This window comes from Lepisosteus platostomus, chromosome 2 (assembly GCF_059453375.1).
Source record: "Lepisosteus platostomus isolate fLepPlt1 chromosome 2, fLepPlt1.hap1, whole genome shotgun sequence".
Taxonomy (NCBI): Eukaryota; Metazoa; Chordata; class Actinopteri; order Semionotiformes; family Lepisosteidae; genus Lepisosteus; species Lepisosteus platostomus.
This window is the reverse complement of record NC_142612.1, coordinates 69,407,643-69,420,547: the sequence shown is the minus strand read 5'-3', so window position 1 is coordinate 69,420,547 and position 12,905 is coordinate 69,407,643. Positions and strand designations below refer to the sequence as shown.

The following is a 12,905-nucleotide window of genomic DNA, read 5'->3' as shown; positions in this document are numbered from 1 at the left end:
AAATGGTTAAAAAATGGATAGTAATGAGTCGTCTAAAATTTCAATGTCTTCATCACAAAAATTTAAAACTACAATGCCCAAGTCAAAATACAGTAAAGGTTTTACCTTCGTAATTTCTTGCACTGTACCTTTGTCAAAATCACAAAAGAAAGATCAATTCTGTATACTGCATGTGTACAGTGTAATACAGGGAAGAAAGGCATGCCCATTCCAAGCTGTTTCTTAGTGTGCTGCATTAGAATTGAAGGAATGACATTGCTAAAAAGTTTATGTCTTCCGACATATTGGATTAATCTTGAGTGCTGTGATTGACAGGGGTGCGTTTTGGGACTCACAGGAGCTCCCACTCAAGCAGTCGGCGGCAGAGGACATACTCTATGGGGCTGGGCCGCAGACCTTCCAGCCACGACTCGGAGGAGTTTGAAGACACATTCTTGTCCACAGGTAATAACCCACAACTCTCTGGTTCCCTCTACCTTCGCTGTTCTACAGACTGACATGCAGCAGACGGCAGCACTTTTCATGCCCAGTGTCCTCCAGAGAAAACACTGTATTTCCTGATCTGTTCGTATTCTGAGAAATATGGAAGCCCGTTTCCGCCAGGGAGGAAAAAAAAAACACGCTATGGTATCTCAGAATTCCGACTTAGTATCTCAGAATTGCGACTTAGCATTTCAGAATTCCGACTTAGTATCTCAGAATTGCGACTTAGCATTTCAGAATTCCGACTTAGTAAGTCAGAATTCCGACTTAGTAAGTCAGAATTGCGACTTAGCAACTCAGAATTCCGACTTAGTATCTCAGAATTGCGACTTAGTAAGTCAGAATTCCGACTTAGTATCTCAGAATTGCGACTTAGCAACTCAGAATTCCGACTTAGTATCTCAGAATTGCGACTTAGTAAGTCAGAATTCCGACTTAGTATCTCAGAATTGCGACTTAGCAACTCAGAATTCCGACTTAGTATCTCAGAATTGCGACTTAGCAACTCAGAATTCCGACTTAGTATCTCAGAATTGCGACTTAGCAACTCTCACATTTGTGACTTCGAAATAGCCATATTTCATTGTCTGTCCTTTTGTTATTGTAACGGATTCGGGTTCTAGGGCTTGTGCCCTCGCCGCTCCCACCCTTGTTCGTGCCTCGCTGCACTGGCTCACTTTCTTTAACCCCGGCGGCCAGCATCCCTGTTATGCGCAGGGGAGGGTGGTGTACTGCAACCAGATTGTACAACCTGTATGTCGGCCGTTCCGTTACACTATTTTCATGAATCGTACAGGATCATAGGATCTATAAGCCTGAAGACTTGTCCTGTACAGTGCCCTGATAAAAATCAAATTAATAACACTAATTTTTATAGAATCCCATTTCCGCCAGTGAGGCTTCCATAGTACCCGGATGGAATAGTGCACGGTGGGCTTTTTAAAAATAGTTTTTATTTTACGTAGACAGAATATGAAATAAGATACAGAAATAGGCACTTCACATCCAGAAGAATTCACAATTATAAAAGCTGAAACATACTTTTTACGTATTTCCATTGTATGTCCTTTTTTACTTAAAAAAGGTCTTCTTTAGCTCAGCTGGCAAGACTCAGGTTCGAGCCAATGCAGCGAGGCACGAACTAGGGTGGGAGCGGCGAGGGCACAATCCCTAGAACCCGAATCCGTTACAATAACAAAAGGACAGACAATGGAATACGGCTATTTCGAAGTCACAAATGTGAGATATAAAGTCGGAATTCTGACTTACTAAGTCGCAATTCTGAGATACTAAGTCGGAATTCTGACTTGCTAAGTCGCAATTCTGAGATACTAAGTCGGAATTCTGAGTTGCTAAGTCGGAATTCTGACTTACTAAGTCGCAATTCTGAGATACTAAGTCGGAATTCTGAGATAGCATAGCGCGTTTTTTTTTTCCTCCCTGGCGGAAACGGGCTTCCATAGAGAAATGGTAAAGATGATAATAATAATAATAATAATAATAATAATAATTGCTTACACTTATATAGTGCTTTTGTGGACACTCCACTCAAAGCACTTTACAGGTAATGGGGACTCTCTTCCACCACCACCAATGTGTAGTCCCCACCTGGATGATGTGACGGCAGCCATAGTGCACCAGAACAATCACCACACATCAGCTATCAGTGGGGAGGAGAGCAGAGTAATGAAGCCAATTCATAGATGGGGATTATTAGGAGGCCATGATTGGTAAGGGCCAATGGTGAATTTGGCCAGGACGCCGGGGTTACACCCCTACTCTTTTCGAGAAACACCCTGGGATTTTTAATGACCACAGAGTCAGGACCACGGTTTTTTATGTCTCATCCGAAGGACGGTGCCTGTTTACAGTATAGTGTCCCCGTCACTATACTGGGGCATTAGGACCCACATAGACCACAGGGTGAGCACCCCCTGCTGGTCCCACTAACACCTCTTCCAGCAGCAACCTTAGTTTTCCCCAGGAGGTCTCCCATCCAGGTACTGACCAGGCTCACACCTGCTTCGCTTCAGTGGGTTGCCAGTTGTGAGTTGCAGAGTGATATGGCTGCTGGCATGATGTTTTATTTCAGCTTTCCAGTCACATATCATTATGATCATGCATACCCCGAAGAATATTTAATGTGCCTTAAGGGATGTAATCCAACTCCCCAAAAACTGAGAGTAGGTACATGGGCAGTCCATTGGGTAAACCACATGGTAAACCATTAAGCCCCATTTAATGGTGCTGTATTATTAGAAACTGAATAAAGGTTTGACGATATTTGGCACATCGGATCATTTGGTTACTAGTAGCAAATTAATCCCAGTATCTCCCTCAGTTTCTTCTTGATATATTCCAAAGTTTTAGCAAATTAAAATGTCTTGGTACTCAGCTACCCACTTCTCCTATTCTGTCCCCAGACAGGGATGATACTCCTGCCTCACCTCGCAGCATGACATCCTGCGACAGCAGTGAGTACCACCAGTACCTGTTTAATGTGGCATTGTGTCTTTCATTCTTAAAAGTTTAAATATTTCATTACATTAATATCCGCCTCGGGACTGGGTAATTCCAGTGTTCAGGATGCTGACGTGCTTAGTGGAGTTTATAACGAACGTTCGGGAGGGATGACAACAACCAAGTACAATCAGTCTCAGCTGTCAGTAAATAGCAATCACTCCAAACAATCCATTCCTCTCCCAGACGCTATAAATACCTACGAGATCCCTATCTCTCTCTCTTGCATCCCACCTCCACCTCTGCAGCTGTCCCTTGGTCACCCTGCGTGGGGGTCCTGGTCTCCCTGTCCTCTGGCTGGGAGGTTAAGCCAAGCAGGTTAAACCACAATTTCGCTCAATGACGCTTTGTCTTGGATGTTGGCATTCCTAGTGAATTCCAAAGATTCCTTACGGTGGGATGCAGTATAAAGCTGACCCAGGTTCACATTCTTTTGCTGTTAATAGACCGTGTGAAGGATGCTCCGTACTGTAAAAGAAATGCCTTTGTGTACAGTTTGGGTGTGAGGAATGTAAAATGATTTTTAATTAGATTTTGCTGTTTATTTTCACGATATAACCAAGTCACAGCTAAAACCCCTTTGATGAACCAGCTTCAGGTGTGAAATAAAGTCATTTAAATATACAGAATTCAGACTAATAAAGCATCCTTGAAATGTGGAATGGGTCTCCTGTTACAGCTCATCCAAATAATAAGTCTCTGTTTGGAGGAGAGTGCTGCTGGCATTTCAAGATCAATAAAGCAGAGCTCTGGCATGCTAGGCCTGTTTCACATATCATTCATATCTGCTGTGTTGTGAAGGTACAGGAGGTAGCTGGTACCCAGCCAGCCCCTCTGCCATGTCAGTGCGTTCCCAGCGCTCTGTGGAGAGCAAGTCTGCGGACAACTTCTTTGGCTCCAGGTAAGCCCTTGTCATGACTCACAGCATGGCACTTGAAGGAATTATTAATTTTCCTTTGAATGTCTTTTAAGCTTCTGGCTTATGTAAACACTCTTCGTTTCATGATGGTTACAGCACTATCCAAGGCATGTGCATGTCAGACCAAGAAAAGCTGATGTGATATCAAAAAGAATGCCTTTGATAAAAAAGGGCCTAAAATGGTACTGAAACGTAACAAATTACTCACAGTTTTAGTGAGGAATGCCAAAGATGGCTGTAAAGCACATCTGTATAAGGGTCAGTATGTGCATTTGTGCGCAGATTCAGCCTAGGAAGACTCAGAAGCTCCAACTCTTCAGCAAAGCAGGTGCCCCTCAAGCCACATTGTCTGTCTGCCGAGACAGAGAGATCCTCTGAAGCAGAGACTATCGACTACCTGCCTCTGGTAAGGCTGCCGCACTGTTATCCAACTGTTGTACTCCAGATGCATATACTGCACCCTGCTGGCTTTTTCACGTATTACAGTGAGCACTGGAGTTGTTTGGTATGAAACCAAGAAAAACCATCAATGTTTACCTTCCCTTCTTAGGTGAAGGATACACATCAGCAGCCCCATAATAGTCTATCTTCCTTTCTTTTTCCAAAATAAGTAAAAAATACACTGTGTGATTCTAAAACCAAGAACAATGTACACATGCTTTCTGCGCACACAGTATTGCAAATGCTAATGTACAGAATATATTGACATGCCCTTTTTCTCCCTGTTACTCTGAGTTTAGGTGCGCCTCCAGCTGGCGTCGGGGGCGTTCCTCCTCACCGATCTGTACTCGGAGTACGTTCAGATCCCCCTGGAGCGCCTGAAGAGAGCCTCCCCCTTTTCCAGCCACCGCAGCAGCCTGAGCCCCCCATCCCGCTGCACCTCCCCCTGCACCCCTGCCAAGCCCGCGGCCCCTCACGCCCCGGAAGCCGAGCCGGGACCCAGCCGGGAGCGTTTCTCTGAGGGGGACCCAATGAACGCCCTCCTGGACTGCCTGAGCTCAGACGGGGTGTGTTCCGACCTGGGCGGGGGGTTCCAGCAGGCGGACAGCGGGCGAGGGTCCGAGACAGACATGTTCGAGGGCTCACCCGTGCAGTCCGAGGCCGGAGGGGCCAGTCTGGAGCCCTCAGGGGAGCAGCTGGCTCAGCAGGACCTGCAGAGCTCCAGCTGGGCGACCGCGGTGGCGCTGGCCTGGCTGGAGCACCAGTGCGCGGGGTTCTTTGTGGAGTGGGAGCTCATTGCTGCCAAGGCCGACTCCTGGCTGCGGGCCCAGCGGCTACCCGAGGGCATAGATCTTGCGGGCTTAAAAGGGGCGGCGCGGCAGCTGTTTCTGCTGCTGCGCCACTGGGATGAGAACATCAAACTCAACATGCTGTGCTACAATCCCAACAACGTTTGAAACCAAGGGATAAAGACTGGGATTACTCGAATCAATACAATCCTATTCCCAGTGGTTCGCCACTAATAATAGTACACCATTCAGTGTGCATTAAGAACTGCCTTTATAAGCAAATGTAAATATCTGATTTGGGCATTTTGATTTCTTGACAATGTTCCTTCCCTGTTGGCAGCTCCATTTTTTTAAGAGTTAAAGCTTTTCTTAAGACTTTTGTGTTTTTGAAAAGCTATAAACGATCATTTTACCTGCTTTGCCGATTGGCAGTTTTTATTAAAAATAGAACACAAATTCAAATGATTTTCTGCATTTATCTGCCATTTAAACAGGGTAATCACTTCTTGTCAATAAATCTGAAATGACATAAAATTTGCTTATTTAGATAATTGTATGGCAGTGAGAGGTGTGTGTGGTAGACTCTGTTCCTGATAACAGTGGATCATAAGAATCTGACAACTCTGTGACCTGACTCACTGCTGTTCAGGTTACTTGAAGGCTTTCTGTAATGGGTTTGGAGGAAGGAGGCCAAATCTTGTAACTGGAAACGTGCTGCATGCACTCTGGTTTTACAAGAGAAAAGGATGCTTTATTACCCAAGGTGCCAACATGATAAACCAAATAGTTTTTACTCAGTTTCTCACTGCAAGGTTTAAAGAATAAAAATGGCTTATGCATTAATGTGTTGTGAATGTACGTGAAAATCAGTATATACTTCCAAATTGAAAACATGTTTAGAAAGAATAGTTTTATTTTCTTTTATTTTTAAGATGTGGTGTGTATGGAATGAAATAGTACTCTGAATCAATTTTACTGTTAAATTCTGTACAGCATATTCAGAAATAAAATAAATGAACAGAACTAATTTCTGTTTGAAACAAACCAACCTTCAAAAAGGTCGCAAGAGTTTCTTTCACCCATCATGTACAGGTTCCTAAATAAGAAAACTTGTTTTCCAACGATAATTGGACACTAATATTACAAAAAGTCAATATATATAGCTATGTGCTATGGAAAACTAAACTTTTCCATAGACCCACAGACCCAATTCCCCCTCTGCAAATGTCAAGCATGCACACTTCACCAATAATCCTAAACATAGAATTTTATTTAGTTTAAATCCCCATTTAACACAACTCAGTCAAACCAATAAGGATTCTCAATGTTTTCTGAAGAATCCCAATTTAAACAAAATCAAACAGATACATATAATGAGTATAAATACTTCAAGTCTTAATGAAATGCTAAAGCACAACTGCAGGTCATCTGAAAAATCTTAATCATTATTAGAGCAGGTCGACTGTATAAGAATTGATCAATTTTACATACAGGCTAGAATTAGGGTTACACATTTCCTTCTTCTGGGGGCCTTCTAGATCTGCCCTGGTTGGCACCTTTGTCACAGGATATTAATGCTGAAGTCATAACACTGGAAGCTGTCATAATTTTGAGAAATTAATAATATTCAAAATACAGACAACTGTTAAGAATAATCCCTTGTATATTCAGTTTCATTCACATATCTGGAGATATGAATAATTAAGAAATACCCCTTTTCTGCCCCCAGTACATGCCAAAAAATACTGTATAAAGTTAAAAACGCATGTGAGCTATTCCAATAAACACGCATGGCAGGTTGTATGTACCCCTTGTGTCATTTTTAAAGTATAAAAACACAACCAAATGCGCGTACCTGATTTTTGCAGAATAATGAATCAAGTGACCAATGGAGCAAGCTCTAATAAAGAAGAAAACTTTAAAAGATGTTTCAAGGTACAGCATTATTAACTGGTATTTTAACATGAGCGCCTTTCTGAAACAAACAAGACCTATTTACTGCTTTCCTAAACAAACAGTGTTTAACAAGACCCAGGGTGAAGATGAAAAAACAAATTCAGAAAGATGTGGAGAAAAAAGTCAATTACTCAACATTACATTTTGAGGAATCTGACAGTCATCGGACTATACGTTACAGACTTCACCAACGGAGAGGCTGTTTGGACCATCATGACAACAATTTGCAAAAAATGTAGTAAAAAAATATATATTACAAACTGTCCTTCAACACTGGTGAAACTTTATTTGATTTCACACCTGAATTTTTCATCTTCGAGCGTAGGAATTCCACATAAAACAGCAAATTAGGTCTTAAAAAATCAAAACAAAAGGGGGACATGAAAAAATTGTGTAATCTAAATTTAACCATTTTACTGTCAATCAACAGACAGCACAACTTTAGTCTCTGAGCTATGGAAAGGAGAAGCTGCCTTTTCTATTTCTGGAGACTAAAAGAATAGGTTTTTGGGGGGATTTAAGACTGGTTTCTTTGACCTCAGCTTTTCCCTGCTGCACCTCATACAGTATGTCCTCGTTCCCAGAGCTTGTGAGCATCCAGGCAGGATGCACAGGTGTGAGCTCACTGCTGTTTCCGTTGCCGAGCGGACTCCGCGGCAACAGGGGCGGGGGGCGGGGCATGCCACAGGGACAGCAGGATGATGAGGTGACAGACGTGCAGCGCGGCGGAGCTGTAGACGGTGGAAGGGTAGGTATTCCATGACAGCTCGATCAGCCCCAGGATCAGCACCCTGCCACGACAGTTATCCCCTGTTATTTCAACCCTGTCGTCAGCCCGCTGCCACGCCACTCTTAAATCACTCCTGAACTGGATAATAATAATAATAATAATAATAAACTTTATTTTATATAGAGCCTTTAAAGGTGGCTTTTTAAAGCGCTTGATAACACAATTCAATGCTTGTGCATCACATTCAGTCCGTACTCGCAACCCTGGTAAAGTGAGTTTTGTGTTCCAGTTTTCTGGTTTTTAGTTCTTATTATATATGCTGCTTCACAGGCTGTGAATCATTTCCTGTTGTTTTTGTTTAGACTGTCATGGTAACTAACAATTCTGTCACTATTCGACATTCATTATGTTTAGCGAAACGGTATTATGCTAAAAAACAGAATTATATGCTAAAGTCTTACAGTCAAATTTTATTGTTCTGATGTTACTTTGCTTTTTAAGCACTTTTTCTGCATTAAACTTCGACAGCTCCTTTTCAGAAGCTATTTTATTGTTGGCTAATGTAAAAATAGATTTTTGTTGCATTTATGTTAAATGTCATCAGAGAACACATAATACACCACCCCGACAGAATAAAGAGAGCAACAAAATGATAGAGGAAGCAATTGGATTTTAGAATATACCCAGATCTTAAATAAGCAAGCTATATCAGAGAGGTAAACTAGACAATAAAAGCATGGTATACTTGTTTATATTATGGAATGTTGTAACACTCTCTCTAATACCCTTTATGGCTGAATGAAGGAGAGGTAAAAGAAATCAGAATTTTATCAGAGATTTCTGAGCGTCTAGATAATGCTACAGTGATTAGTGATTCCCTAATTGGTTGATAACCAATTAGGTTAAATTTTGACATGTTCAAGTAAGGAAACAATTATATGAAAAAAAAATGTAACTACTTCTTTAAATTCACTTTTTCACTGGACTAAAAATGGATTACTTCAAATATTTGTTCACTACTTCACTGTTAGGTGTTTTGCAGATCCCTATTCTAGGGGTACTGAAGACAGTTCTTTATATCTCCAAATCAATTAAACAAGAATCAGAAATTTGAGGATTGTTACGAAGCCAAAAATTAAACTTCAATTCAGTGTTTTGTCATGCGTCTGTCACATACGTAACATCCACTGGCAGCCCAAATGAAATCATCATACAAGTGGAATAAATGTGCATTTTGTAAAATCCAATCTACACACGTGTGAAAGGGCTCAAGTATTGCTACCTGATAATTCTGAGGGGCCGTTGTAAATGAACACATTTAGAGATACTATATGCATGACCTGACCTCCTGCACCTGATCTGACTACAGAATGCCTACAGAAATATCAGAGTGGCCAGAATCCCACCTGAGCAGGTGTGCCAGCTTCTTCACTCCACCACTCCACAGCAGGTAGGGCAGGGTGTGGAAGTACCAGACATAGAACTGATAGTGCAGTGAGCGGCTGAAACACACACCGATGAAGTTGGATGTAAAGAGCGTGAAGACAATCTGTGCAAGGTGGTTAGGGAAGGATCGAATGATGACAGCAGACAGCATAAAATCTTGACAATCACAGGCGTTGTCATACGGTGCTCTTCTACTGAAGAGCTTGTCAGTAAATATGTATAAAGGATATGATCCGCAGTGAGTTTCTGCAATGGCTGCGGCCGCTGGCCTGGGTCCTTCAGTAACGTTGTAAGACTTTTGCCAGACCTGAAATCAAACAGGACTGATTTTAGTTTCATCTACACAAATGTCGATACATAAACATTACAGAAACTGTCTCTCGAGGAGCTCTAGGGGACACTTGGCTTTCCTACCTGTTCCATCGCCACATAGCAAAAAGAAGCAAGGTGAGCAAGTGTGCCCCCAACAGGGCAAGGTGGAAATAACGGCTCAGAAAGACCTCCTCGGGCAGAAACCGCCAGTTAACGGTCCACTTGAAGAGAAACTGGCGACCCAGGTCGAAAGAGCGGCTCAGATATCCCAGGGGATTCTCCAGGAGGAAGGGAAAGCCCAGTAACACCTAGGACAAAGAAGGAGCAAGTGTTAATTACAGCTCAAGAGGTAGAGGAAAATATTCTACCACAACATGGTGCTTTACAAACCTGGATTGCAGCACAAAGGGCTACCCTGGGAAGGGTCTTAACCAAGCCAAACTCCCACAGGAGCAGGAAAAGCAGGCCAGGAGCGAAGAGCAGCACGTTCATCTTCACAGACACTGCTAAACTGTCCACAACAGGAGAAGAGAGACAAGTCAACTTCTACCAACAGCAGAAAACCACTCACAACAGCTTGTAGTTGTTCACTGAAGCATCTAAAGACAGTGGAGGTGCTGTCTTCAGGTGGGTATGTGTTGTATTGAAGGGCCTTCTTTACCTCTAATTCTTAACAGTGTATATATGCAGTATAGTAATACAGAGAAATCAGTTACAAGATTTAGAAAAAAGAATGGGATCTATCAGTTACTTACTATAAAAAATATATACTCAAAAATCTGAATGTGTAATTGAGAGCATTATGATACTTTTGGGCAAGACATTAAAGAAACCATTTATATCAGCTTTATTCAGTTAAATGACAGTCTTTAGAAGTTAAACATTGGCCAGGGGACAGTATATACAGCTGACCTCAGCCAGCAAGACTGATTTAGACTTGCCTGTAGAGCCCACAGCCCATGGTCCAGTGGCCATCCAGGAAGAGATTGAGAGCACCAAAGAATAGCAACATCGCCACGGGGTCATTGAAGAGACGCAGGACGAAAATGGAGTGGATTCGAGAGGAGGCACAGCACACAAAGAAGAACACATAGGGAGGAACCTGGATTACATCACCAGGGTTAGAGAAACACGTGAGGAGCACATCAGGGACAACTCTAAAAGCTTACATTTAAAAAACGTTGCGAAGTCATGTGCGTATAACTGTCCTTCAGAGTCTAATGCCCTTCCCAAAACTGGATCAATTAAATCAACGCCAATTACTCCCACAAACTCACCTTCTGGGTGCGGTGGTATATACGGAAGACTAGCAGCAGCATGATGAGGTAGAAGGCAGCAAACAAGTACTGTCCCAGCCGAATATTCACCCCATGATCAGTCAAGTAGTACAGCACCGTGAATATGTAGACAAACCCAGCTGGGTACCTAGAAGGGTAAACCCGGTACAGGTGTGGTCCAGTATCACTTTCCTTCTTTGAAATTCAAATTCACAGAACTCATCCAATTACCACTACCAATGAATTACAGCACTACCAAAGCAATATTTTATTTTAAGAATGATAACTTACTCTCCCCCACCCCATCTCTATACTCCTGCTTGAAATCTGGAATCATTACCCTGCCTGATTCAATACCCCAAAGCTGTGTCAGCCAAGGACCACTGAAGCCCTTCTTCTGTGAAGATGATCATATCTTCTTGTGAAATTCTGTGTGCATGCAAAGGGGACCATGCAGAACATGTTTCTATGGATACAGACAGAGCATAACAGAAGGCACTAACACTGCTGACGTCCATGAGAGGCTGTGCAGAGCACTCCTGTGCTATAAAACAGCCGGCACACATGCTGATGTGGTGCTGTCTGTTGCGTGCTGTCCTCATTAACAGGAACATGTTTCTCTCTGGTCCCATTTTTACTCAACTAATTTCATTGCTGCATTGTGCAGGTTCATGGAAGGTTTTTTAACCACCTCCGGGTTTATAATACCTATAAAACTCTCCGGATAGTGCCTGTACTGTTTCAGAGCACACTTCATCAAGCAACCTACCTCTCAAATAAGACAGGCTCTGAACCCTAACCTTGTTGTGTCCACAATGAACAGAATAAAAATGGAGATTTCTAAAAGTACATTATGAGAAAACAACTTACACCAGCGGTCCTGTATCTCCCTTCAGCTGGGCGTAATCGTATGTGCCATTAATAACTCCTTCCACTTCGTCCATGTACGCTTTCCAGTCTATTTCTGTGTCTTAGGCATGCAGAGAGAGTGAAAGACGAATAGGGTCAATCTACGGTTAAGAACAACTAAAACAACAAAACAATGTAGCAGTCACAGTAATTCAAAATACAGAATTATGTAATCAAAAGAAACTGATGCCTTTATGAGCATATAGCCTAAACAGAGCACGTCATTTAGAACGCGTCTGTTAAGATTATAAACGATGTATGTTTTGTTCAAAAAATGAAAACTGTTTCATTTCAGATGGTTAATTGAATAAATAAACGTCATATAATTTAATATCTACGAAAGTAGGCTTATCCTTTTACCTACTACACACGAAAATACTACTTCAAGAGACAAAATAGGATATTTTGTTATTCAGCTACTGTCCTCCACGTATTGGAATTTCTTTGAATCTCATTTGAAATTGCTATCGTGCTTCAAACGTGTTTACACCGAGCAAGATTATTTAAATTTGCTGTCGAACTCTCACCGAGTCTAGCTGCAGTACATGTTGTGCAGTGAGGATACATTTTTAGTACAAAGTACGAACTAGTGAAAAAAGTTACAATTACAAACGCCAGGTGTTAATGAAGTGAACTACGTTTTATTTCCAATGCAATTCCCTTTTCCCCCGAAAGTCCGGTGTTAATATTTTGTTGAAACCACACTTAAACTCGACGTGGCACAAGAGCTCTCCAGCACGAAATTGTCACACGAGCACATTTCACGTATACCCGCAGTTCCACTTACAAGCCACTCTGTTTATCACCCATATGTTGATCCAGATCTCCGCTATCCACAGCACTGCAGCGACCAAAAACGTGTACTCGGCTTTGAACAAGATCAAGTGCTTTTCCTGCCATAGTGCACGTAGAGTCCCCCAGATACGATACGGCGGACCCCCACATTTCTTCCTCCCAACCCCAGCCATCTCAATACAAGGAGAAAGACATCAGTGTCGCTAAAAACGAAGACCCTTCCGGTACTTTCTATGCCCCTGCAACAACAGAGATCGACATTTAAAAAACAATTTGAGGAAATCGCCAGACTAGTGTTTTATAATACTGACGTTATGATATTCACAAAT

General features: G+C 42.2%; 2 protein-coding genes across 6 annotated transcripts in view; one reads left to right on the top strand and one right to left on the bottom strand.

The window, feature by feature from the left end:
* Window positions 1–6,195, top strand: part of vwa5b2 (von Willebrand factor A domain containing 5B2) — a 30,408-nt gene extending 24,213 nt beyond the window's left edge. For all 5 annotated transcript variants that reach the window (XM_088616057.1, XM_088616043.1, XM_088616052.1 and 2 more), the window contains 5 exons: window positions 316–444; window positions 2,907–2,957; window positions 3,805–3,904; window positions 4,205–4,328; window positions 4,663–6,195. In XM_088616057.1, coding sequence (XP_088472183.1) covers window positions 316–444; window positions 2,907–2,957; window positions 3,805–3,904; window positions 4,205–4,328; window positions 4,663–5,319 — 1,061 coding nt within the window. In that variant the 3' untranslated portion in view covers window positions 5,320–6,195. The remainder of the gene's footprint in view (window positions 1–315; window positions 445–2,906; window positions 2,958–3,804; window positions 3,905–4,204; window positions 4,329–4,662) is intronic.
* Window positions 6,196–6,403: 208 nt separating this feature from the next.
* On the bottom strand, window positions 6,404–12,790 carry alg3 (ALG3 alpha-1,3- mannosyltransferase). Its single transcript, XM_088616088.1, has 9 exons — window positions 12,569–12,790; window positions 11,743–11,842; window positions 10,873–11,020; window positions 10,537–10,697; window positions 9,986–10,106; window positions 9,698–9,903; window positions 9,515–9,590; window positions 9,244–9,389; window positions 6,404–7,898 (listed from the first exon to the last, which is right to left on the bottom strand). Exons 1-9 carry the CDS (start codon window positions 12,747–12,749, stop codon window positions 7,730–7,732), a joined length of 1,308 nt encoding a protein of 435 aa, XP_088472214.1. The 5' UTR covers window positions 12,750–12,790; the 3' UTR covers window positions 6,404–7,729.
* Window positions 12,791–12,905: the final 115 nt, after the last annotated feature.